Genomic DNA, 23,433 nt, shown 5'->3' with positions numbered 1-23,433 from the left:
ATATTGGGGTAAATTCACTGAAGACTACAAACTTGTTACAAACCTTGGATAATGTGGTAGTGAATTGTTTGTTATTGCCCAGCTATTTTATAACATAGTGTATATGACTTACGTCACATCAGGTAGGTGTTTTAAACATGAGGTTCTGTCTGTTCTCTATTCCAGGAGACAGACCTCGTAAACTATATGCTGAGAGAGCACTAAACCTTCCCCTGGGAGCTGAACTTATCACAGGCAACATGTGGTGCTAAGGCTAAGTTATTTGATATGTAATATTTGTATAACGTTCTTGTTGTGTTCTAACCATATTTGACATTTTAGTATTTTAAAACTTAATGTGCTTCTCCATGTCATCCTTGTCGTGTACCCAGTGATCTCCTGTCCACTTCCTCGGAGTGCCAGGACGGGCTGGCGGGCCCACACACAGACTGCCCCTTCCAGCGCCGCAGGCTCCGGCCTCGGAGAACGCACCCCGAAATCTTCCAGGTGACTACACCCCTTTCTCTCCCTCCCTTCTCCCTCTCCACCCATTCCTCCTCCCCTTCCCCCACACAACATCTTCCAAGTGACGTTACCCCCCCCTTCTACATTGTAGAATACTAGTGAAGACATCAAAACTATGAAATAACACATATGGAATCATGTAGTAACCAAAAAAGTGTTAAACAAATCAAAATATATTTTATATTTGAGATTCTTCAAATAGCCACCCTTTGCCTTGATGACAGCTTTGCACACTCTTGGCATTCTCTCAACCAGCTTCATGAGGTAGTCGCCTGGAATGCATTTCAATTAACAGGTGTGGCTTCTTAAATGTTAATTTGTGGAATTTATTTTCTTCATAATGCGTTTGAGCCAATCAGTTGTGTTGTGACAAGGTAGGGGTGATATACAGAAGATAGCCCTATTTGCTAAAAGACCAAGTCCATATTATGGCAAGAACAGCTCAAATAAGCAAAGAGAAATGACAGTCCATCATTACTTTAAGACATGAAGGTCAGTCAATCGGGAAAATGTCAAGAACTTTGAAAGTTTCTTCAAGTGCAGTCGCAAAAACCATCAAGCGCTATGATGAAACTGGCTCTCATGAGGACCATCACAGGAATGGAAGACCCAGAGTTACCTCTGCTGCAGAGGATAAGTTCATTAGAGTTACCAGCCTCAGAAATTGCAGCCCAAATAAATGCTTCACAGAGTTCAAGTAACAGGCATATCTCAACATCAACTGTTCAGAGGAGACTGTGTGAATCAGGACTTCATGGTTGAATTGCTGCAAAGAATCCACTACTAAAGGACACCAATAAGAAGAAGAGACTTGCTTGAGCAATGGACATTAGACCAGTAGAAATGTGTCCTTTGGTCTGGAGTCCAAATTTGTGAGACGCGGTGCGGGTGAACGGATGATCTCTGCATGTGTATTTCCCACCGTAAAGCATGGAGGAGGAAGTGTTATGGTGTGGGGGTGCTTTGCTGGTGACACTGTCTGTGATTTATTTAGAATTCAAGGCACACTTAATCAGCATGGCTACCACAGCATTCTGCAGCGATACGCCATCCCATCTGGTTTGGGCTTATCATTTGTTTTTCAACAGGACAATGACCCAACACACCTCCAGGCTGTGTAAGGGCTATTTTACCAAGAAGGATAGTGATGGAGTGCTGCATCAGATGACCTGGCATCTACAATCCCCCGACCTCAACCCAATTGAGATGGTTTGGGATGAGTTGGACCGCAGAGTGAAGGAAAAGCAGCCAACAAGTGCTAAGCATATGTGGGAACTCCTTCAAGACTGTTGGAAAAGCATTCCAGGTGAAGCTGGTTGAGAGAATGCCAAGAGTGTGTAAAGCTGTCATCAAGGCAAAGGGTGGCTATTTGAAGAATCTCAAATATAAAATATATTTTGATTTGTTTAACACTTTTTTGGTTACTACATGATTCCATATGTGTTATTTCATAGTTTTGATGTCTTCGCTATTATTCTACAATGTAAAAAATAGTAAAAATAAAGAACAACCCTTGAATGAGTAGGTGTGTCCAAACCTTTGACTGGTAGTGTATATCTCTCTATTATGTGTGGGAATACTTTGTAACAGATTTCCAAAATTCAAATCACGTGGAGCTGATTTGCTGGTGTTTTTACATTGTTTTATGTCCAACAATAAAAAAATATATAATACAAAAAAAGAAATAGTTTTGCTCCGAAAATGATTGGGGACAAAGTCGGCAGCTAAGGTTTATGGTTCACAGCACACACACACACAGACACACACACACACACACACACACAGCACACAGCACACAGCACACAGCACACACACACACACACACACACCAGGTTTGAGTTATCGGATGGCCGTTAAGGGATATAATGACAGCTGCACATGGCTGGGAGTTGACTGATGGACAGGAAATACACTGGGTGAATTACACTGATGATTATTAATGTCCTCTGTAGCTCAGCTGGTAGAGCACGGCGCTTGTAACGCCAAGGTAGTGGGTTCGATCCCCAGGACCACCCATACACAAAAAATGTATGCACGCATGACTGTAAGTCGCTTTGGATAAAAGCGTCTGCTAAATGGCATATTATTATTATTATTATTATTAAATGTTGTAACTGTATGAGAACAGATCTAAACATTATCTGTGTCTTGACAGTGTGTAGTAAGTTGTCATAAGCTGAAACCAACAGTCATGACTGTTTCATCCATTATGTCAATATTATGTAACCCTTATGACTAAAGAAATTAAAGTGTTATTGAGATTGCTTTTACACTGCAACCTGAATTCCACTTCTGACAGGAGGAGGACTCGATTGATGAGTCGTCAGAGACCTCCACACAGGAAAAGCCTTCTCGTAAGCTGAACTACAAGCTTAAGCTTTTTCCTGGGAAGTGGGTAAACATCTTGTATGACCGGCTGACCTTGTTGGCGCTGTTGGACAGGTAAGAGAAAAGGCTCCTATCTTTCCTTTTCCTTTTCCATCTCTCAGCGATTTATCAACTAGTTGATGGATACTTTACTTTGACCTTTGCCCTCTGCCCTTAGGAACCAGGATGTGGTGGAGAACATAGTGGCTGTGTTCCTGGCCTTCCTGATGGCCTTCCTGGGGTTTATCCTGCTCAACCACGGCTGCTTCAAAGACATCAGGGTTTTCCAGTTCTGCGTGGTCATCGCTAGCTGCCAGTTCTCGTTGTTAAAGGTAAGGAAGGTATCTATTTTTGTAACAAGGGATGAGGCCTAATCAATTGTAATCATTGCTTATCTGTGTTGACAGAATTCAGATCAGTGATAGGTTGTGATAATAACGTGTCATTTTCACTGCCCCACCACATACTCCACTGTAACAATGAAAATTAAACTTTAGCTAAGTACTTCTTATCTGACACATTACTGATGGAAACATTTCTCTGTCAGTCATTGACTGTATATCAGTTAATCACGTTAATAAAGCTTTGAACAAATTGTTTGTATTACAGAGTGTGCAACCTGATGCAGCCTCGCCAACACATGTGAGTCTAAATGGAACATATTCTAAAAGTGTGAAGATACATTTTCTCTGGTTGTTTATTATCTACGTTTTTTCCAAGTAGACGGTTCGAGGTTTCTCTGTTTCATTTCTCTCCCCTCTTGATGTTTTCCAGGGACACAATCAGATTGTTGCCTATAGCCGGGCAACTTATTTCTGCATTTTCTGTGGCCTTATTTGGATTCTGGAACAGATGTTAAGAAGGAAGGACCTGCCTGTGTCCACTGTATATGGCATCCCCATAGTATTAGCAGATGCTCTCAAATTCCTGAGAGACATTTTAGTGGGTAAGTCACATACAGTAAATCATTTCTATGACCATTTCTAGCCATCTCAAGGAAATGAATTTAAATGAGGTGTTTTATTTTTTCATTAGAAAAAGCTTAGTTCTAATGTCCTGTCTGTTTCATATTCCACAGGCCTCACCTTCTGCTTTCCTATCACATTTCTCGTTGGCCTGTTCCCACAAATCAACACCTTTATGATTTACCTGCTAGAACAAATAGACATTCATTTATTTGGTGGAACAGGTGAGTATCTTCTCTGTTTACTTTGATCTTCATAATATCATGAACTCAATGCATACTGTACCACCAAAGTCTTACGCCTCAACCTGATGCCTGTGTGTCCACTTCCTGTGTCAGCTGCATCTGGACTCCACTCAGCAGTATACAGCATATTCCGTAGTCTGACGGCATTATCTTTGCTGTACGGGTTCTGTTTTGGAGCTCTGAAGGTAGGATTGAATTAATTGTTGAGTAAAGATGTGTGTATATGATTACGTGAAGGATATGCTTTGCACTGCGACAGAACAGTTTGTTGCTGCAGAGGCAGCTTAGTCAAGCATGAGAAATCAAATAGCTTTTTAGGTAGCAGCTCTCTCTTCCTCCAGGCTAATGAAAGCACTGTTCTGCTTGGGTGATGATTTAGTATTCCAATCTGCTGGTAAGAGGGGTTTAAGTCAAACGTTACAAATAGCCTTAAGAAGGCTCTCTGATGGAAAAAGGTATGCCACTATGCCTGCAGCAATGCAACGTGTCCATATTCATCCTTACAAATATTAGGCCTGAATGAGGCAACCATTTGCAGTTCTCTGTTTTTATAGAGGATGGTTGGCCTTCAACATTTTAAAATAGATGTTCTGTTTAGGTGCCATTATCAATATTTCTATTTGATTATATTCTATTCTGAAGGAGCCCTGGGATGAACAGCACACCCCAGCCTTGTTCTCTGGGTTCTGTGGCTTGCTGGTGGTTCTCTCCTACCATCTGAGTGGGCAGAACAGTGACCCGACTGTACTGATGTAAGCCGCCTGCTCCTCCTATTGTTATGCCTGCTAACATGCTGACTGTATGAGAGGTGTTAGTGCAAAGACATTCTCCTTGTTGTCCATGACAGGTCTCTGATCAAGTCCAAACTGATGCCCACTCTTGTGGACAGTGAGGAAGAGGATGAAGACTCAGAAGACATCAAGGACCCTCTTCCTGAGAAGCTCATGAATTCAGTGGTAAGTCAAGAGACTTGCATTGTCTCCTCTACTTCTAAATGGATTTGTTCCACTCAAACGCTGTCTCCTGTTTTAGTTTGACTTTAACACATTATTACATTCCGTTGTGATATTGGATGATTTGCTTTTGCTTTTGCAGAAGGAGATTCTTCTTTCGGATCTTGTGGTCTGCTCCATTGCCTACATTTTAACCTTTGCTATTACTTCAAGCACTGTCTTCCTGTCCCTAAAGGTGGGTTTCCTACCGCCAAACACCATCCCTAAACTATGTGTCATAAATGTTGTTTGTGTCATAAAACAATGTTGTTTCATCGGGAAAAATTACTGTGGTGTCGTAAATTAAACGTTTTTGCATCGGTTTGGTATTCAGTCAACCACCCAGGCACTCCCTCTCTCCCCCTTTCTTTCTCACTTTCTCTCCTCCTTTCTCTCTCTCTCCCTTTCTCTCCTCCTTTCTCTCCCCTTCTCTCCTCCTTTCTCTCTCTCCTTTCTCTCCTAATTTCTCTCCCCCTTTCTCTCCTCCTTTCTCTCACCCCTTTCTCTCCCCCTTTCTCCCTCTCCCTTTCTCTCCTCCTTTCTCTATCCCCCTTTCTCTCTCTCCCCTTTTCTCCACTCCTTTCTCTCTCCCCCTTTCTCTCCCCCTTTCTCTCCTCCTTTCTCTCCCCCTTTCTCTCCCCCTTTCGCTATCTCCCCCTTTCGCTATCTCCCCCTTTCTCTCTCTCCTCCTTTCTCTCCCCCGTTCTCTCTCATCCCCCTTTCTCTCCCTATTTCTCTCTCCCTTTCTCTCCCCCTTTCTCTCCCCCTTTCTCTCTCCCTTTCTCTCCTCCTTTCTATCTCCCCCTTTCTCTCCCCCTTTCTCTCTCTCCCCCTTTCTCTCCTCCTTTCTCTCCCCCTTCTCTCCCCTTTCTCTCCTCCTTTCTCTCTCTCCCTTTCTCTCCCCCTTGCTCTCCTCCTTTCTCTCTCTCTCCCATTATCTCCTCCTTTCTCTCCCCCTTCTCTCTCCCCCTTTCTCTCATCCTTTCTCTCTCCCCTTTCTCTCCCCCTTTTTCTCTCTCCCCCTTTCTCTCCTAATTTCTCTCCCCCTTTCTCCCCCCTTCTCTCCTCCTTTCTCTCCCCCTTTCTCTCCTCCTTTCTCTCCTCCTTTCTCTCTCCCCCTTTCTCTCCCCGTTCTCTCTCTCCCCCTTCTCTCCTCATATCTCCCCCCCTTTCTATCTCTCTCCCTTTCTCTCCTCCTTTCTCTCTCCCACTTTCTCTCCCCATTTCTCTCTATCCGCCTTTCTCCCCTTCTTTCTCTCCCCCTTTCTCTCCCCGTTCTCTCCCCCTTTCTCTCCTCCTTTCTCTCCCCCTTTCTCTCCTCCTTTCTTTCCCCCTTTCTCTCCTCCTTTCTCTCTCTCCTCCTTTCTCTCCTCCTTTCTCTCTCTCCTCCTTTCTCTCCCCCTTTCTCTCTCCCTTTCTCTCCCCCTTTCTCTCCTCCTTTTTCTCTCTCCTCCTTTCTCTCCCCTTTCTCTCCTCCTTTCTCTCCCCCTTTCTCTCTCTCTCCCTTTCTCTCCCCCTTTCTTTCCTCCTTTCTCTCTCTCTCCCTTTCTCTCCTCCTTTCTCTCCCCATTTCTCTCCTCCTTTCTCTCTCCTCCTTTCTCTCCCTTTTCTCTCCTCCTTTCTCTCCTCCTTTCTCTCCCCCTTTCTCTCTCTCTCCCTTTCTCTCACCCTTTCTCTCCTCCTTTCTCTCTCCCCCTTTCTCTCCTTCTTTCTCTCCCCATTTCTCTCCCCCGTTCTCTCCCCCGTTCTCTCCCCATTTCTCTCCTCCTTTCTCTCCCCTTTCTCTGCCCCTTTCTCTCCCCCTTTCTCTCCTCCTTTCTCTCCCCCTTTCTCTCCTCCTTTCTCTCCTCCTTTCTCTCCCCCTTTCTCTCCTCCATTTCTCTTCCTCCTTCTCTCCTCCTTTCTCTCCCCCTTTCTCTCTCTCTTTCTCCCCCCTTTCTCTCCTCCTTTCTCTCCCCCTTTCTCTCCTCCTTTCTCTCCTCCTTTCTCTCCCCCTTTCTCTCCTCCATTTCTCTTCCTCCTTCTCTCCTCCTTTCTCTCCCCCTTTCTCTCGCTCTTTCTCCCCCCTTTCTCTCCCCCCTTTCTCTCGCTCTCCCTTTCTCTTTCCTTTTCTCTCTCTTCCCCTTTCTCTCTCTCCCCCTTTCTCTCCCCCCTCCCTCTCTCTCTCTCCCTCTGTCCCTCTCTCTCCCTCTCGCTCCCCCTCTCTCTCCCTCTCTCTCTGTCTCTCCACAGCCCTTTGTGACCATAGTACTGTATGCTCTGGCAGGGACGGTGGGCTTTTTCACCCACTATCTCATACCTCAGTTACGGAAGCACCACCCTTGGCTCTGGATCTCTCACCCAGTACTAAAGAGCAATGAGTACTCCCAGTTTGAGCCCAGAGGTCAGTCTTGGCTTATTTATCGGATGTTTGAAATGTTTTCTTCCTACAGCGTTTTGTCTCTTTAGACATATTTTATAGAACATTTGATGAAACACTACATTTAATAGCCTATAGATCTATACACATATGTGGGTTCAGTAATTTAGTGAACACCTCCTCCCTGTGCCTTCATCTTTGTCTGAGGTTGCCTTTAGGTTATTTCCCAATTAAATCAGTTTCATTCCCCCTCTTCAAATCCAAAACCAAGCCATGCAGTGTAGTCATTGATCCATATTCACAAGCCAAGAATGACTATAAAGATGTGTCAAATGCTGCAAATATAATGAACAGCTCTTACGTTTTGTGATTAAAGTTGATTTCATTTTCCAGACGATGCTCAGTTGATGTGGTTTGAGCGTCTGTACATGGGCCTGCTGTGTTTTGAGAAATACGTTGTTTACCCAGCCATCATTCTGAGTGCGCTCACCAATGATGGCTTCTCACTCAGTCACTGAAAGAAGCTAGGCATCCAGTGAGTATCTTTCTTAAAGATTTTAATAAAAAACAACACATACACCCTCCTTTCCTTGACACCAAAACCCAGACCTGGGTCAAATAGAAAGTAAATCAAATCAAAGTTTATTGGTCGCGTACACAGTTTGGCAGATGTTACAGGGGGTGCAGCGAAATTATTGTGTTAATAGCTCCTACAGTGCATCAAAAATGTCAAACAAGGACACAAATACTATAATAATCAAAAACCAAAAACAATAAATCACGAATGTCAGAACAAATCCAGTATTTGATGTGCTCTTGGTTTAGCTTGGTTTAGTTTCTACTTTTGGAACTATTCCAGTGGTTCCATTGTACCGAGACTAAATCAAGTATTTGACGCAGGTCTTCTAAGAACCATTTTTAGTTTAAAACCAGTTTGTTTAGATAATCTGTCTAACATTCAGTTTAGAATGTAGAGTTAATGTTTTTCCAGGTAGACAGTGTGAAATACCTTAAACTTGCCTCTGTCACACTTATTCGATTAACTTAAAATGCCAGTCTTCATGTAGCGCCTGGGGAAACGTTTTCCAGAAACACACAGTTCTTCACAGGTTTATACTATACAGTCTTCACCAAGGTTATTATAGTTTTGTGTTTTTATATTTATTTTTATTTCTATTAGTTTTTCAACCTGATTTACTAGTTTTTACTTAGTTTGAGTTTAATAAAAATGTATTTTGTTTTGATAATATTTATTTTCAGTTTTAGTGTTAGGGACAGAATGTACCGGATTTCTTCCTTGTTAGCTAGTGATAGCTAGTGATAGTGATGTTTGGCCTATTTGAAACATCGCCACCTTCTGGCAGCATTTACCCACCAGATTCAGAAGCTTAAAAACCCCATTAGAAAAAAAGCTTGAAAACCCCTTTAGAAAGAAGCTTGAAAACCCCATTAGATTTTTGCCCAAAGTAAAAAAGAAAACAAAAAGAAAACTGAACATAATTCATGATGGTTTTTATTTTTTTTTGCGTTAGTTTTCGAGTCAAAGATAATAGTTTCAGTATCGTTTTAGTTTTTCAAACGGGTTTGTTAATGATTTTATTTCAGTTTACAAAATAGTTTTTTCATGATTCATTTTCATTTTAGTTTCAGTTTTCGTTTACTATAATAACCTTGGTCTCCACCACTCCCCACTGTGCATGTTGGAGGTGCAACAAAACCCTGAGTACATTCATCAATCAAAGAAATATCACAAATATCACTATGCATGACCTTTGCTAGGGAAGAAAGTGTGATGTATATACAGTATTAGCTAGTATTGGTGCATTTGTCTCCCCTGCCACCCTCCCCCTCCATGTCACCCCTTTGCTTTGCTCCGCTGTGTCCCGCCTGTGCGCCTGAGTCGCTCAGGTCTCTGTGTCTCGCTCCAGCTGTGATGTCTTGTTGATGACAGTTGCTGGGATGAAACTCCTCCGCGCCTCCTTCTGCAGTCCCAGCTTCCAGTTCGTCACTCTCATCTACACTGTCATCTTCTTCGAGTTTGACTGCAGCAGAGCCTCTGAAACCTTTCTGCTGGATTTCTTTATTATGTCCATTGTCTTCCACAAGGTCAGTCTGTGACGTGACCAGAGACTGGTACACACTCTCCCAATGACAGACCTCTGAATACGATAAGATAGGAAATGAATGCAACTCACTATGGCTGCGGTCCCCAAACTTCCTACAGTTGATAAACATTTTTACAGTAGCATTATTTGGGGTCTGTGAAGCAGCGAACACAGCTGCTCTGTAGAGTGGCCTTCTTTCTTTTGATTATCTTTGATTTATTTTTAGGATCTGATCTAAAAAAGAACTATTTGTTGTCTGTCAGTGACTCACAGTAGGTCTTTGTTCCTCTACAGCTCAGTGATCTGCTTCACAAGCTCCACTTCATCATGGTCTACATCGCACCGTGGCAGATCGCATGGGGCAGTGCCTTCCACGCATTCGCTCAGCCCTTCGCTGTGCCTCGTATCCTTCGGTTTTGGCATGTGTATGAACTACACGTTTCCACATATGTTTTGACGTTGCTCTGACTGAAACTGTAACAGCAAATTTGACAGCAGGTATGTGAGTATGGTAAACCTGTTAATACCTGGTGGTTGTTCCTTGGTTGTGGGGGTTCTCCTTCATGATGCAGCTCAGACTCAGCCATGTTGCTGCTGCAGACGTTCATCACAACTCTGTTCTACACCCCTCTCAGCCCCTTCCTGGGCAGCGCCATCTTCATCACCTCCTACCCGCGGCCCGTCAAGTTCTGGGAGAGGAACTACAAGTAATGGCCTTTCACTGCCCGCAACATGAGATAAAGCACCATTAAGCCCTTTAAGCACGTACCTTAAAGGGATACTGCAAGATTATGGCAAACCGTTTATCTACTTCCCCAGAGTTAGGTGAACTTGTGGATACCATTTTTATGTTTCTGCATGCAGTATGAAGGAAGTTAAAGGTAGTTTCGCAAGAAAATGGTAACTAGTGTTAGAGCAATGACTGGAAGTCTACAGGTACGGTAGCATATGAGTTCATCTGACACTGGGTAAGTAGAAAAACGGCTTAATTGTCTGAATCTCGCAGTATGCCCTTAAACCACCACAGTGTGTCGACTGACCCCCAAGGTGTCCAGCCTCAGAGATGGGACAAGAGAAAGTCCATTATGAATAAAGAGGGGGACAAGGGACGTCCAAATCAGTTTGAGTCTATGACCAAACCATTGAGTGAGGTCACTGTCAATAATTAATTGTTAGTCTGTTTCTAATCTGCTCAGAAAATACGCAAGTGGCTTCCTAGAGCCCCTATTGACATCCATATAAGGACATTTCTGTCTCAGAGAAGATGTCATACACTCAGCTGACTGAGCGAAGTGGTCTAGGTGGAGACAAACAGAGTATAGAACCTCTACTCCAGTCACTGAGTTATTAATGAGGATTTATATAACTATTTTAACTATAACTAACACAGGTCCGAAGAAGAAACCAGAATACTCTCTTATCGTATGTTAGACATTGTTTGCTGTATGTAAATGAATGTCTCCCTAATCTTGGTTTTGTACCATTTTGCAGCACCAAACGCATTGACAACTCTAATAGCAGACTTGTATCTCAGGTTGATAAAGAGACAGGTAAAATATTACGTTTATTGTATAAATATCAACATGTTTTCCCCCCTAATAAACATTAACCAGAGAAGCTGATTTTGAATTTCTCAACTCGACAATGATCTTCCCATGGTTAATACATGTTGTTTTGTTGGTCATGTCAATCAGTGTATTTTACATAAACTTTTATTCCCCCAGGATGTGACGACAACAACCTGAACTCCATCTTCTATGAGTATCTGACACGCTCTCTGCAGCACTCTCTGTGTGGTGACCTGATGCTGGGCCGCTGGGGGAACTACAGCTCTGGAGACTGCTTTATCCTGGCCTCCGACTACCTCAACGCCTTCGTTCACCTCATCGAGATCGGCAATGGCCTGGTCACCTTCCAGCTCAGAGGCTTGGAGTTCAGAGGTCAGATACTGACTAATATACAGCAACACAATGAGGAGCACTATATCACACCCAGAGCCATATACACTACCAGTCAAAAGTTTGGACACACCTACTCATTCAAGGCTTTTTCTTAATTTTTACTATTTTCTACGTTGTAGAATAATAGTGAAGACATCAAAACTATGAAATGACACATATGGAATAATGTAGTACTTCCATAAGTGTTAAACAAATCAAAAGATATGTTATATTTTAGATTCTTCAAAGTAGCCACCCTTTGCCTTGATGAGAGCTTTGCACACTCTTGGCATTCTCTCAACCAGCTTCACCTGGAATGCTTTTCCAACAGTCTTGAAGGAGTTCCCACATATGCTGAGCACTTGTTGGCTGCTTTTCCTTCACTCTGCGGTCCAACTCATCCCAAACCATCTCAATTGGGTTGAGGTCGGGTGATTGTGGAGGCCAGGTCATCTGATGCAGCACTCCATCACTCTCCTTCTTGGTCAAATAGCCATTACACAGCCTGGAGGTGTGTTGGGTCATTGTCCTGTTGAAAAACAAATGACTGACTAAGCGCAAACCAGATGGGATGGAGTATCGCTGCAGAATGCTGTGGTAGCCACGCTGGTTAAGTGTGCCTTGAATTCTAAATAAATCACAGACAGTATCACCAGCAAAGCACCCCCACACCATCACACCTCCTCCTCCATGCTTCATGGTGGGAACCACACATGCGGAGATCATCCATTCACCTACTCTGCGTCTCACAAAGACACGGCGGTTTGAACCAAAAATCTCCAGTTTGGACTCCAGACCAAAGGACAAATTTCCACCGGTCTAATGTCCATTGCATGTGTTTCTTGGCCCAAGCAGGTCTCTTCTTATTATTGGTGTCCTTTAGTAGTGGTTTCTTTGCAGCAATTCCACCATGAAGGCCTGACTCACGCAGTCTCCTCTGAACAGTTGATGTTGAGATGTGTCTGTTACTTGAAGTCTGTGAAGCATTTATTTGGGCTGCAATTTCTGAGGCTGGTAACTCTAATGAACTTATCCTCTGCAGCAGAGGTAACTCTGGGTCTTCCATTCCTGTGGCGGTCATGAGAGCCAGTTTCATCATAGCGCTTGATGGTTTTTGCGACTGCACTTTAAGAAACTTTCAAAGTTCTTGACATTTTCCCAATTGACTGACCTTAATTTCTTAAAGTAATGATAGACTGTCATTGCTCTTTGCTTATTTGAGCTGTCCTTTCCATAATATGGACTTGGTCTTTTACCAAATAGGGCTATCTTCTGTATACTACCCCTAACTGATTGGCTCAAACACATTAAATACCACAAATTAACTTTAAACAAGGCACACCTGTTAATTGAAATGCATTCCCGGTGACTACCTCATGAAGCTGGTTGAGAGAATGCCAAGAGTGTGCAAAGCTGTCATCAAGGCAAAGGGTGGCTACTTTGAAGAATCTCAAATATAAAATATATCTTGATTTGTTTAACACTTTTTTGGTTACTACATGATTCCATATGTGTTATTTCATAGTTTTGATGTCTTCACTATTATTCTACAATGTAGAAAATATGTGTGTCCAAACTTTTGCCTGGTACTGTATATAAACTCAGCAAAAAAAGAAACGTCCGCTCACTGTCAACTGCGTTTATTGTCAGCAAACTTAACGTGTAAATATTTGTATGAACATAACAAGATTCAGCAACTGAGACATAAACTGAACAAGTTCCACAGACACGTGACTAACAGAAATTTAATAATGTGTCCCTGAACAAAGGTAACAGTCAGTATCTGGTGTGACCACCAGCTGCATTAAGTACTGCAGTGCATCCCCTCCTCATGGACTGCACCAGCTTTGCCAGTTCTTACTGTGAGATGTTACCCCACTCTTCCACCAAGGCACCTGCATGTTCCCAGACATTTCTGGGGGGAATGGCCCTAGCCCTCACCCTCCGATCCAACAGGTTCCAGACGTGCTCAATGGGATTGAGATCCGGGCTCTTCGCTGGCCATGGCAGAACACTGACATTCCTGTCTTGCAGGAAATCACGTACAGAATGAGCAGTATGGCTGGTGGCATTGTCATGCTGGAGGGTCATGTCAGGATGAGCCTGCAGGAAGGGTACCACATGAGGGAGGAGGATGTCTTCCCTGTAACGCACAGCGTTGAGATTGCCTGCAATGACAACAAGCTCAGTCCGATGATGCTGTGACACACCGCCCCAGACCATGACGGACACTCCACCTCCAAATCGATCCTGCACCAGAGTACAGGCCTGTCCGTCCTGTCTCCCTGTAGTGCTGTCTTAGGCGTCTCACAGTACGGACATAGCAATTTATTGCCCTGGCCACATCTGCAGTCCTCATGCCTCCTTGCAGCATGCCTAAGGCACGTTCACGCAGATGAGCAGGGACCGTGGGCATCTTTCTTTTGGTGTCAGTAGAAAGGCCACCTTAGCGTCCTAAATTTTCATAACTGTGACCTTAATTGCCTACCGTCTGTAAGCTGTTAGTGTCTTAACGACCGTTCCACAGGTGCATGTTCATTAATTATTTATGGTTCATTGAATAAGCATGGGAAACAGTGTTTAAACCCTTTACAATGAGGATCTGTGAAGTTATTTGGATTTTTACAAATTATCTTTGAAAGACAGGGTCCTGAAAAAGGGACGTTTCTTTTTTTGCTGTGTTTATATTCAAGTTTTTTTTAAAGTTGTTTCTAATACTCATAAGCTCCACATCTGGACCACAGACATACAATCACCATGAACATGATGGTCTGTGCTCCTTCTCTCTCTGATTCCAGAGGAGCTGGGTTAAATGCGGAAGACACATTTCGGTTGAATGTATTCAGTTGTGCAACTGACTATGTATCCCCTTTTCCCTTCTCCTCCTCCCTAGGTACATACTGCCAGCAGAGGGAGGTAGAGGCCAACACTGAGGGGGTGGAGGAGGACGATTCCTGTTGCTGCTGTGAGCCGGGCCACCTGCCACATTTCCTGTCCTGCAACGCAGCCTTCAACCTGCGATGGCTGGCCTGGGAGGTCACCACCACCAAGTACCTGCTGGAGGGCTACAGCATCAGCGAGAACAACGCTGCCACAATGCTGCAGGTGTACGACCTGCGCAAACTGCTCATCACCTACTATCTGAAGGTTGTAGACCTTTTGACTTCTTATGGAAATGTAACAGACAATAAAGACTTGAATTTGAATTTAACCTATGATCTAAGGAGTATAATATTCACTTATTTTTTTACTTTCAACATCTTTGTAATTCATTACTGGTTTTATTTCATAAGCAGTTAAGTCTGAGCTTCGTCTTATGCAAGCAAAAAGGAGTAGGCCATAAAAAGATATATTTCATCATCAATTCTCTGTCATTGTTCCCTCATGTTTCACCTCTAGAGCATAATCTACTACCTGATCCAGTCCCTGAAGCTACAGACGTGGATCAAGGATCCCTCTATCATGGAGGCTCTGGTGTCCTACACCAAGTGGCACCACATAGAGAGAGACCCGGCCGTGTTCAGCGTTAAGATAGACGAGGACTACGTCCACTGCCTCCAGGGCGTCACCAGGGCCAGCTTCTGTAACATCTATCTGGAATGGATCCTGTACTGTGCCAACAAAATGGAGGAGGTGAGTGGAGATGTGAGACTGCAATGCACAGTACAGTCATGCATGTAGTCAGGAAAATTCCAGGGCCTTGTCTTGTTCATTTTTCCTTGTCAGGAAAACTCCATGCCCAAGTCATTTTTTGGTTTCCTTGCTTCTGGTCATTTCAGAGGATGTGAACACTGATGTACTTTGACCCTTGTGTTTTGCCAGCCTGTGGACTGTGACGAGGACTCCCCTCTGGTCACTCTGTGCTATGCCTTGTCTGTGCTGGGCAGGAGATCCTTGGGGACAGCATCTCACAACATGTCCAACAGGTGAACCTTCCATAGCTGTCAAATATGAATTCCTTTCACGTTATATATGGGGTGTTATTACCCTCCAGTGATGTTGTGTTGTGTTATATATGGGGTTTTATTACCCTCCAGGGATGTTGTGTTGTGTTATATATGGGGTTTTATTTCCCTCCAGTGATGTTGTGTTGTGTTATATATGGGGTTTTATTACCCTCCAGGCATGTTGTGTTGTGTTATATATGAGGTGTTATTACCCTCCAGTGATGTTGTGTTGTGTTATATATGGGGTTTTATTACCCTCCAGGGATGTTGTGTTGTGTTATATATGGGGTTTTATTTCCCTCCAGGGATGTTGTGTTATATATGGGGTGTTATTACCCTCCAGGGATGTTGTGTTATATTTGGGGTCTTATTACCCTGCAGGGATGTTGTGTTGTGATATATATGGGGTGTTATTACCCTCCAGGGATGTTGTGTTGTGTTATATATGGGGTTTTATTACCCTCCAGTGATGTTGTGTTGTGTTATATATGGGGTGTTATTACCCTCCAGGGATGTTGTGTTGTGTTATATATGGGGTGTTATTACCCTCCAGTTGTGTTGTGTTATATATGGGGTGTTATTACCCTCCAGGCATGTTGTGTTGTGATATATATGGGGTTTTATTACCCTCCAGGGATGTTGTGTTATATATAGGGTGTTATTACCCTCCAGGGATGTTGTGTTATATTTGGGGTGTTATTACCCTCCAGGGATGTTGTGTTGTGTTATATATGAGGTTTTATTACCCTCCAGGGATGTTGTGTTGTGTTATATATGGGGTGTTATTACCCTCCAGGGATGTTGTGTTGTGTTATATATGGGGTTTTATTACCCTCCAGGGATGTTGTGTTATATATGGGGTTTTATTACCCTGCAGGGATGTTGTGTTGTGATATATATGGGGTTTTATTACCCTGCAGGGATGTTGTGTTGTGTTATATATGGGGTTTTATTACCCTGCAGGGATGTTGTGTTGTGTTATATATGGGGTGTTATTACCCTCCAGTGATGTTGTGTTGTGATATATATGGGGTTTTATTACCCTCCAGGCATGTTGTGTTGTGTTATATATGGGTTTTCATTACCCTCCAGGGATGTTGTGTTGTGTTATATATGGGGTGTTATTACCCTCCAGGGATGTTGTGTTGTGTTATATATGGGGTTTTATTACCCTCCAGGGATGTTGTGTTGTGTTATATATGGGGTTTTATTACCCTCCAGGCATGTTGTGTTATATATGGGTTTTCATTACACTCCAGGGATGTTGTGTTATATATGGGGTGTTATTACCCTCCAGGGATGTTGTGTTGTGTTATATATGGGGTGTTATTACCCTCCAGGGATGTTGTGTTGTGTTATATATGGGGTTTTATTACCCTCCAGGGATGTTGTGTTGTGTTATATATGGGGTGTTATTACCCTCCAGTGATGTTGTGTTGTGTTATATATGGGGTTTTATTACCCTCCAGGCATGTTGTGTTATATATGGGTTTTCATTACACTCCAGGGATGTTGTGTTATATATGGGGTGTTATTACCCTCCAGGGATTTTGTGTTGTGTTATATATGGGGTGTTATTACCCTCCAGTGATGTTGTGTTGTGTTATATATGGGGTGTTATTACCCTCCAGGCATGTTGTGTTGTGTTATATATGGGGTGTTATTACCCTGTAGGGATGTTGTGTTGTGTTATATATGGGGTGTTATTACCCTCCAGGGATGTTGTGTTGTGTTATATATGGGGTGTTATTACCCTCCAGGCATATTGTGTTGTGTTATATATGGGGTTTTATTACCCTCCAGGCATGTTGTGTTGTGTTATATATGGGGTGTTATTACCCTCCTGGCATGTTGTGTTGTGTTATATATGGGGTGTTATTACCCTCCAGGCATGTTGTGTTGTGTTATATATGGGGTTTTATTACCCTCCAGGGATGTTGTGTTGTGTTATATATGGGGTTTTATTACCCTCCAGGGATGTTGTGTTATATATGTGGTGTTATTACCCTCCAGGGATGTTGTGTTGTGTTATATATGGGGTTTTATTACCCTCCAGGGATGTTGTGTTGTGATATATATGGGGTGTTATTACCCTCCAGGGATGTTGTGTTGTGATATATATGGGGTGTTATTACCCTCCAGGGATGTTGTGTTGTGTTATATATGGGGTGTTATTACCCTCCAGGGATGTTGTGTTGTGATATATATGGGGTGCTATTACCCTCCAGGCATGTTGTGTTGTGTTATATATGGGGTTTTATTACCCTCCAGGCATGTTGTGTTGTGTTATATATGGGGTTTTATTACCCTCCAGGGATGTTGTGTTGTGTTATATATGGGGTGTTATTACCCTGTAGGGATGTTGTGTTGTGTTATATATGGGGTGTTATTACCCTCCAGGCATGTTGTGTTGTGATATATATGGGGTTTTATTACCCTCCAGGCATGTTGTGTTGTGTTATATATGGGGTGTTATTACCCTCCAGGCATGTTGTGTTGTGTTATATATGGGGTTTTATTACCCTGTAGGGATGTTGTGTTGTGTTATATATGGGGTTTTATTACCCTCCAGGGATGTTGTGTTATATATGTGGTGTTATTACCCTCCAGGGATGTTGTGTTGTGTTATATATGGGGTTTTATTACCCTCCAGGGATGTTGTGTTGTGATATATATGGGGTGTTATTACCCTCCAGGGATGTTGTGTTGTGATATATATGGGGTGTTATTACCCTCCAGGGATGTTGTGTTGTGTTATATATGGGGTGTTATTACCCTCCAGGGATGTTGTGTTGTGATATATATGGGGTGCTATTACCCTCCAGGCATGTTGTGTTGTGTTATATATGGGGTTTTATTACCCTCCAGGCATGTTGTGTTGTGTTATATATGGGGTTTTATTACCCTCCAGGGATGTTGTGTTGTGTTATATATGGGGTGTTTTTACCCTGTAGGGATGTTGTGTTATATATGGGGTGTTATTACCCTCCAGGGATGTTGTGTTATATATGGGGTTTTATTACCCTCCAGGGATGTTGTGTTATATATGGGGTGTTATTACCCTCCAGGCATGTTGTGTTGTGATATATATGGGGTTTTATTTCCCTCCAGGGATGTTGTGTTGTGTTATATATGGGGTTTTATTACCCTGTAGGGATGTTGTGTTGTGTTATATATGGGGTTTTATTACCCTCCAGGGATGTTGTGTTGTGTTATATATGGGGTGTTATTACCCTCCAGGGATGTTGTGTTGTGTTATATATGGGGTTTTATTACCCTGTAGGGAGGTTGTGTTGTGTTATATATGGGGTTTTATTACCCTGTAGGGATGTTGTGTAGTGTTATATATGGGGTTTTATTACCCTCCAGGGATGTTGTGTTATATATGGGGTTTTATTACCCTCCAGGGATGTTGTGTTATATATGGGGTTTTATTACCCTCCAGAGATGTTGTGTTGTGTTATATATGGGGGTTTATTACCCTCCAGGGATGTTGTGTTGTGTTATATATGGGGTGTTATTACCCTCCAGGCATGTTGTGTTGTGATATATATGGGGTGTTATTACCCTCCAGGCATGTTGTGTTGTGATATATATGGGGTGTTATTACCCTCCAGGCATGTTGTGTTGTGATATATATGGGGTGTTATTACCCTCCAGGCATGTTGTGTTGTGATATATATGGGGTGTTATTACCCTCCAGGGATGTTGTGTTGTGTTATATATGGGGTGTTATTACCCTCCAGGGATGTTGTGTTGTGTTATATATGGGGTGTTATTACCCTCCAGGGATGTTGTGTTGTGATATATATGGGGTGTTATTACCCTCCAGGGATGTTGTGTTGTGATATATATGGGGTGTTATTACCCTCCAGGGATGTTGTGTTGTGTTATATATGGGGTTTTATTACCCTGTAGGGATGTTGTGTTGTGTTATATATGGGGTTTTATTACCCTGTAGGGATGTTGTGTAGTGTTATATATGGGGTTTTATTACCCTCCAGGGATGTTGTGTTATATATGGGGTGTTATTACCCTCCAGGGATGATTTAACACATCAAGCCACAATGAGCTGTAGTTTATTGATATTCCATAAGGGGGCAGCTATAGCTCTCTGTAGTATCACAGGGATACGTGACGTGAGTCTAAATTCTACCCCTCTGTTGCTGTAATGTGATAAACACCTTGACAATTCCCCCTTTCTCTTTTTCTCTAACTCAGTTTGGAGTCGTTCTTGTATGGGTTCAACACTCTGTTCAAAGGAGACTTCCGTATCGCCACTAAAGATGAGTGGGTGTTCACGGACATGGATTTGCTGCAGAAAGTGGTGGTCCCAGGCGTGAGGATGAGTCTCAAGCTCCATCAGGTATTCACAATAGCCTACTTTGAAGACAATACCATTCTCTTTCTCCCTTATTGAAGTAGAATATGGTGGTAACTGTACATTTAACCTTGAGCTCTTCCTGTGCTTTCTCAGTGGACTGCACGTGTATCTTGTTGTACAGTGGAGCTGCAAATATAAGCCAGGAGGCAATCAAAGGCACATTGTTGATAAGTACACTGCACTTGACTTTTAAAGGTAATTTACCTTTGAGCTGCTTTTATTATGAATACGATTCCCGCAAATGTCTGAAAAATTGCCTTTAAAAGGTGCAATTCACTGTAAACCACAGTGGTGAGGGGAGGACTGATCATAATAATGGCTGTAATGGAATAATGGAATGGTATCAAGCACATGGAAACTGTGTTACCGTTCCATTTATTCCATTCCAGCCATTATTCCATTCCCGTCCTCCCCAATTAAGGTGCCACCAGCTGCCTGTGCTGTAAACGCTGCGGATATAGGCTCAAGTGTAAATGACATATTAAAGGTCAAAAAGTTGTCGACAATGCTCCGTTAATTGAATCCCGTCCTTAAAGTGGTTCAGTTAATCCCTGTAATAAAACTTTTACTCACACCGATATACTTACTGCTTTGTTCCTTGGTTGCTCTCAGGACCACTTTACATGTCTGGAGGAGACAGAGGAGCCAGCCATGTTGTATGAGGCCATTAGTAACTACAAGGCCAGTCTGGTGATCTGCCATGAGAGTGACCCAGCCTGGAGGAAGGCGGTTCTGTCCAGCCGGGACACTTTGCTCACACTGAGACACATGGTGGACGACGGCACGGACGAGTACAAGATCATCATGCTCTACAAACGCCACCTCAGCTTCAAGGTCATCAAGGTGGGTGTTGGATGAATGGTGTAGGGTGATGTTGCCCCTAGACGCTGATCTTGGGTCAGTGTTGCATTTCCCCCACAAATGGTTAAGGTTAGGATTGGGGAAGGGGAACCTGATCCTAGACCTGTACAGTTGAGCTGAACACATGCTGAATTCCAAGCCCCTACTCCGTGGCCACCTTTGTAGATCTGAGAGGATTGGATAAATATGGCGTTTTTTCTAAGATGAAGTTATTACCATATTTCTTACATCTATCCAGTCATCTCAGATCTACAGAAGGGGCTATGGTACTATAGGTCAAACTGGAATGATTCAGCATTGTTGTCTGTTCAAGCTGTCTGGAACATGAGATTACGTGATTCTGATCAACTCTACATATTGATAGAGTTTAGCTTTAGAAGTGTGGGGTGTATGAGTTGTTGGTTTGATTAATACATAAAGAAACTTGATCCAAATGGTTCTGCCATATCCAGTTGATTAAAATGGTGATTTAATCAGAGTAAAGAAATGTGGATTTGGACTGCGTGTCATGTGTATTCAGATGTCAGTAATACTACCCTCTTCATCCTCTCCTCTCTTCTAGATCAATAAGGAGTGTGTAAGGGGCCTGTGGGCCGGCCAGCAGCAGGAGCTGGTGTTCTTACGCAACCGCAACCCGGAGCGCGGCAGCATCCAGAACTCCAAGCAGACCCTCCGAAACATGATCAACTCGTCGTGCGACCAGCCGCTGGGCTACCCCATGTACGTGTCCCCCCTCACCACCTCCTACATGGGCACCCACAAGCAGCTGAGGAGCATCTGGGGCGGCCCTCTCAGCCTGGACAGCATCAAGACCTGGCTCTTGTCCAAGTGGCTGCGGTAAGTTCTGGCTGCTGGAGGCAGGCCAAGGGGAAACAGAGGGGGCTCCTTTATCAGCCAGTCTGCTAGTGCTCTGCTCCCCTATGGATGGAATCCAATCAGGGCTTTTTCTTCTGTGACAGCACCACTCTTCCCAAACCCTACAGGGCCAAAGTGCTGCGACGTGTTCAGCTGCATCCAGCGCAATTTGAATAACTACAGTTGAAGTCGGAAGTTTACATACACCTTAGCCAAACACATTTAAACTCAGTTTTTCGCAATTCATGACATTTAATCCTAATAAAAATTCCCTGTCTTAGGTCAGTTAGTTATTTTAAGAATGTGAAATATCAGAATAATAGTAGAGAGAATGATTTATTTAAGCTTTTATTTATTTCATCACATTCCTAGTAGGTCAGAAGTTTACACACACTCAATTAGTATTTGGTAGCATTGCCTTTAAATTGTTTAACTTGGGTCAAACGTTTCGGGTAGCCTTCTACAAGCTACCCACAATAAGTTGGGTGAATTTTGGCCCATTCCTCCTGACAGAGCTGGTGTAACTGAGTCAGGTTTGGAGGCCTCCTTGCTCGCACACGCTTTTTCAGTTCTGCCCACACATTTTCTATAGGATTGAGGTCAGAGCTTTGTGATGGCCACTCCAATACCTTGACTTTGTTGTCCTTAAGTCATTTTGCCATAACTTTGGAAGTATGCTTGGGGTCATTGTCCATTTGGAAGACCCATTTGCAACCAAGCTTTAACTTCCTGACTGATGTCTTGAGATGTTGCTTCAATATATCCACATAATTTTCCTTCCTCATGATGCCATCTATTTTGTGAAGTGCACCAGTCCCTCCTGCAGCAAAGCACCCCCACAGCATGATGCTGCCACCCCCGTGCTTCACGGTTAGGATGGTGTTCTTCGGCTTGCAAGCGACCCCCTTTTTCCTCCAAACATAACGATGGTCATTATGCCCAAACAGTTCTATTTTTGTTTCATCAGATAAGAGGACATTTCTCCAAAAAGTACGATCTTTGTCCCCATGTGCAGTTGCAAACCGTAGTCTGGCTTTTTTATGGCGGTTTTGGAGCAGTGGCTTCTTCCTTTCTGAGCGGCCTTTCAGGTTATGTCGATATAGGACTCGTTTTACTGTGGATATAGATACTTTTGTACCTGTCCATCTTCACAAGGTCCTTTGCTGTTGTTCTGGGATTGATTTGCACTTTTCGCACCAAAGTATGTTCATCTCTAGGAGACAGAACGCGTCTCCTTCCTGAGCGGTATGATGGCTGCGTGGTCCCATGGTGTTTATACTTGCGTACTATTGTTTGTACAGATGAACGTGGTACCTTCAGGCGTTTGGAAATTGCTCCCAGGGATGAACCAGACTTTTGGAGGTCTACAATTGTTTTTCTGAGGTCTTGGCTGATTTCTTTGGATTTTCCCATGATGTCAAGCAAAGAGGCACTGAGTTTGAAGGTAGGCCTTGAAATACATCCACAGGTACACCTCCAATTGACTCAAATGATGTCAATTAGCCTATCAGAAGCTTCTAAAGCCATGACATAATTTTCTGGAATTTTCCAAGCTGTTTAAAGGCACAGTTTACTTAGTGTATGTAAACTTCTGACCCTCTGGAATTGTGATACAGTGAATTATAAGTGAAAAAATCTGTCTGTAAACAATTGTTGGAAAAATTACTTGTGTCATGCACAAAGTAGATGTCCTAACCGACTTGCCAAAACTATAGTTTGTTAACAAGACATTTGTGGAGTGGTTGAAAAACAAGTTTTAATGACTCCAACCTAAGTGTATGTAAACTTCCGACTTCAACTGTACCATCTACTGTTAGGCTTATGGGCTTTTTATGTTTAGTGTGAGGCGTGGCCTGCACTGTAAACTACTTATAGGGACATGTTTTCATTTGAGATCAGATTGAGAGTT

At 43.1% G+C, this 23,433-nt stretch overlaps 1 protein-coding gene across 1 annotated transcript in view; it reads left to right on the top strand.

Annotated features, from left to right (window-relative positions):
* LOC121570486 (pecanex-like protein 2) overlaps positions 1-23,433 on the top strand; it is a 50,274-nt gene that overhangs the window by 22,582 nt on the left and 4,259 nt on the right. The window contains 24 exon segments of the mRNA XM_045222397.1: positions 166-177; positions 372-486; positions 2,804-2,946; positions 3,050-3,203; positions 3,481-3,513; positions 3,646-3,817; positions 3,950-4,060; positions 4,175-4,266; positions 4,724-4,833; positions 4,929-5,037; positions 5,177-5,269; positions 7,306-7,456; positions 7,826-7,967; positions 9,361-9,538; positions 9,832-9,940; positions 10,115-10,244; positions 11,029-11,087; positions 11,262-11,477; positions 14,371-14,624; positions 14,877-15,110; positions 15,300-15,403; positions 19,646-19,790; positions 20,421-20,651; positions 21,232-21,506. Of these exon segments, the coding sequence (XP_045078332.1) occupies positions 166-177; positions 372-486; positions 2,804-2,946; positions 3,050-3,203; positions 3,481-3,513; positions 3,646-3,817; positions 3,950-4,060; positions 4,175-4,266; positions 4,724-4,833; positions 4,929-5,037; positions 5,177-5,269; positions 7,306-7,456; positions 7,826-7,967; positions 9,361-9,538; positions 9,832-9,940; positions 10,115-10,244; positions 11,029-11,087; positions 11,262-11,477; positions 14,371-14,624; positions 14,877-15,110; positions 15,300-15,403; positions 19,646-19,790; positions 20,421-20,651; positions 21,232-21,506 (3,372 nt within the window).

The sequence above is a fragment of the Coregonus clupeaformis genome, chromosome 1, assembly GCF_020615455.1.
Source record: "Coregonus clupeaformis isolate EN_2021a chromosome 1, ASM2061545v1, whole genome shotgun sequence".
NCBI classification, from domain to species: Eukaryota; Metazoa; Chordata; class Actinopteri; order Salmoniformes; family Salmonidae; genus Coregonus; species Coregonus clupeaformis.
Note: the sequence above shows the minus strand (reverse complement) of the source record. Positions and strands in the feature narration are given on the sequence as shown.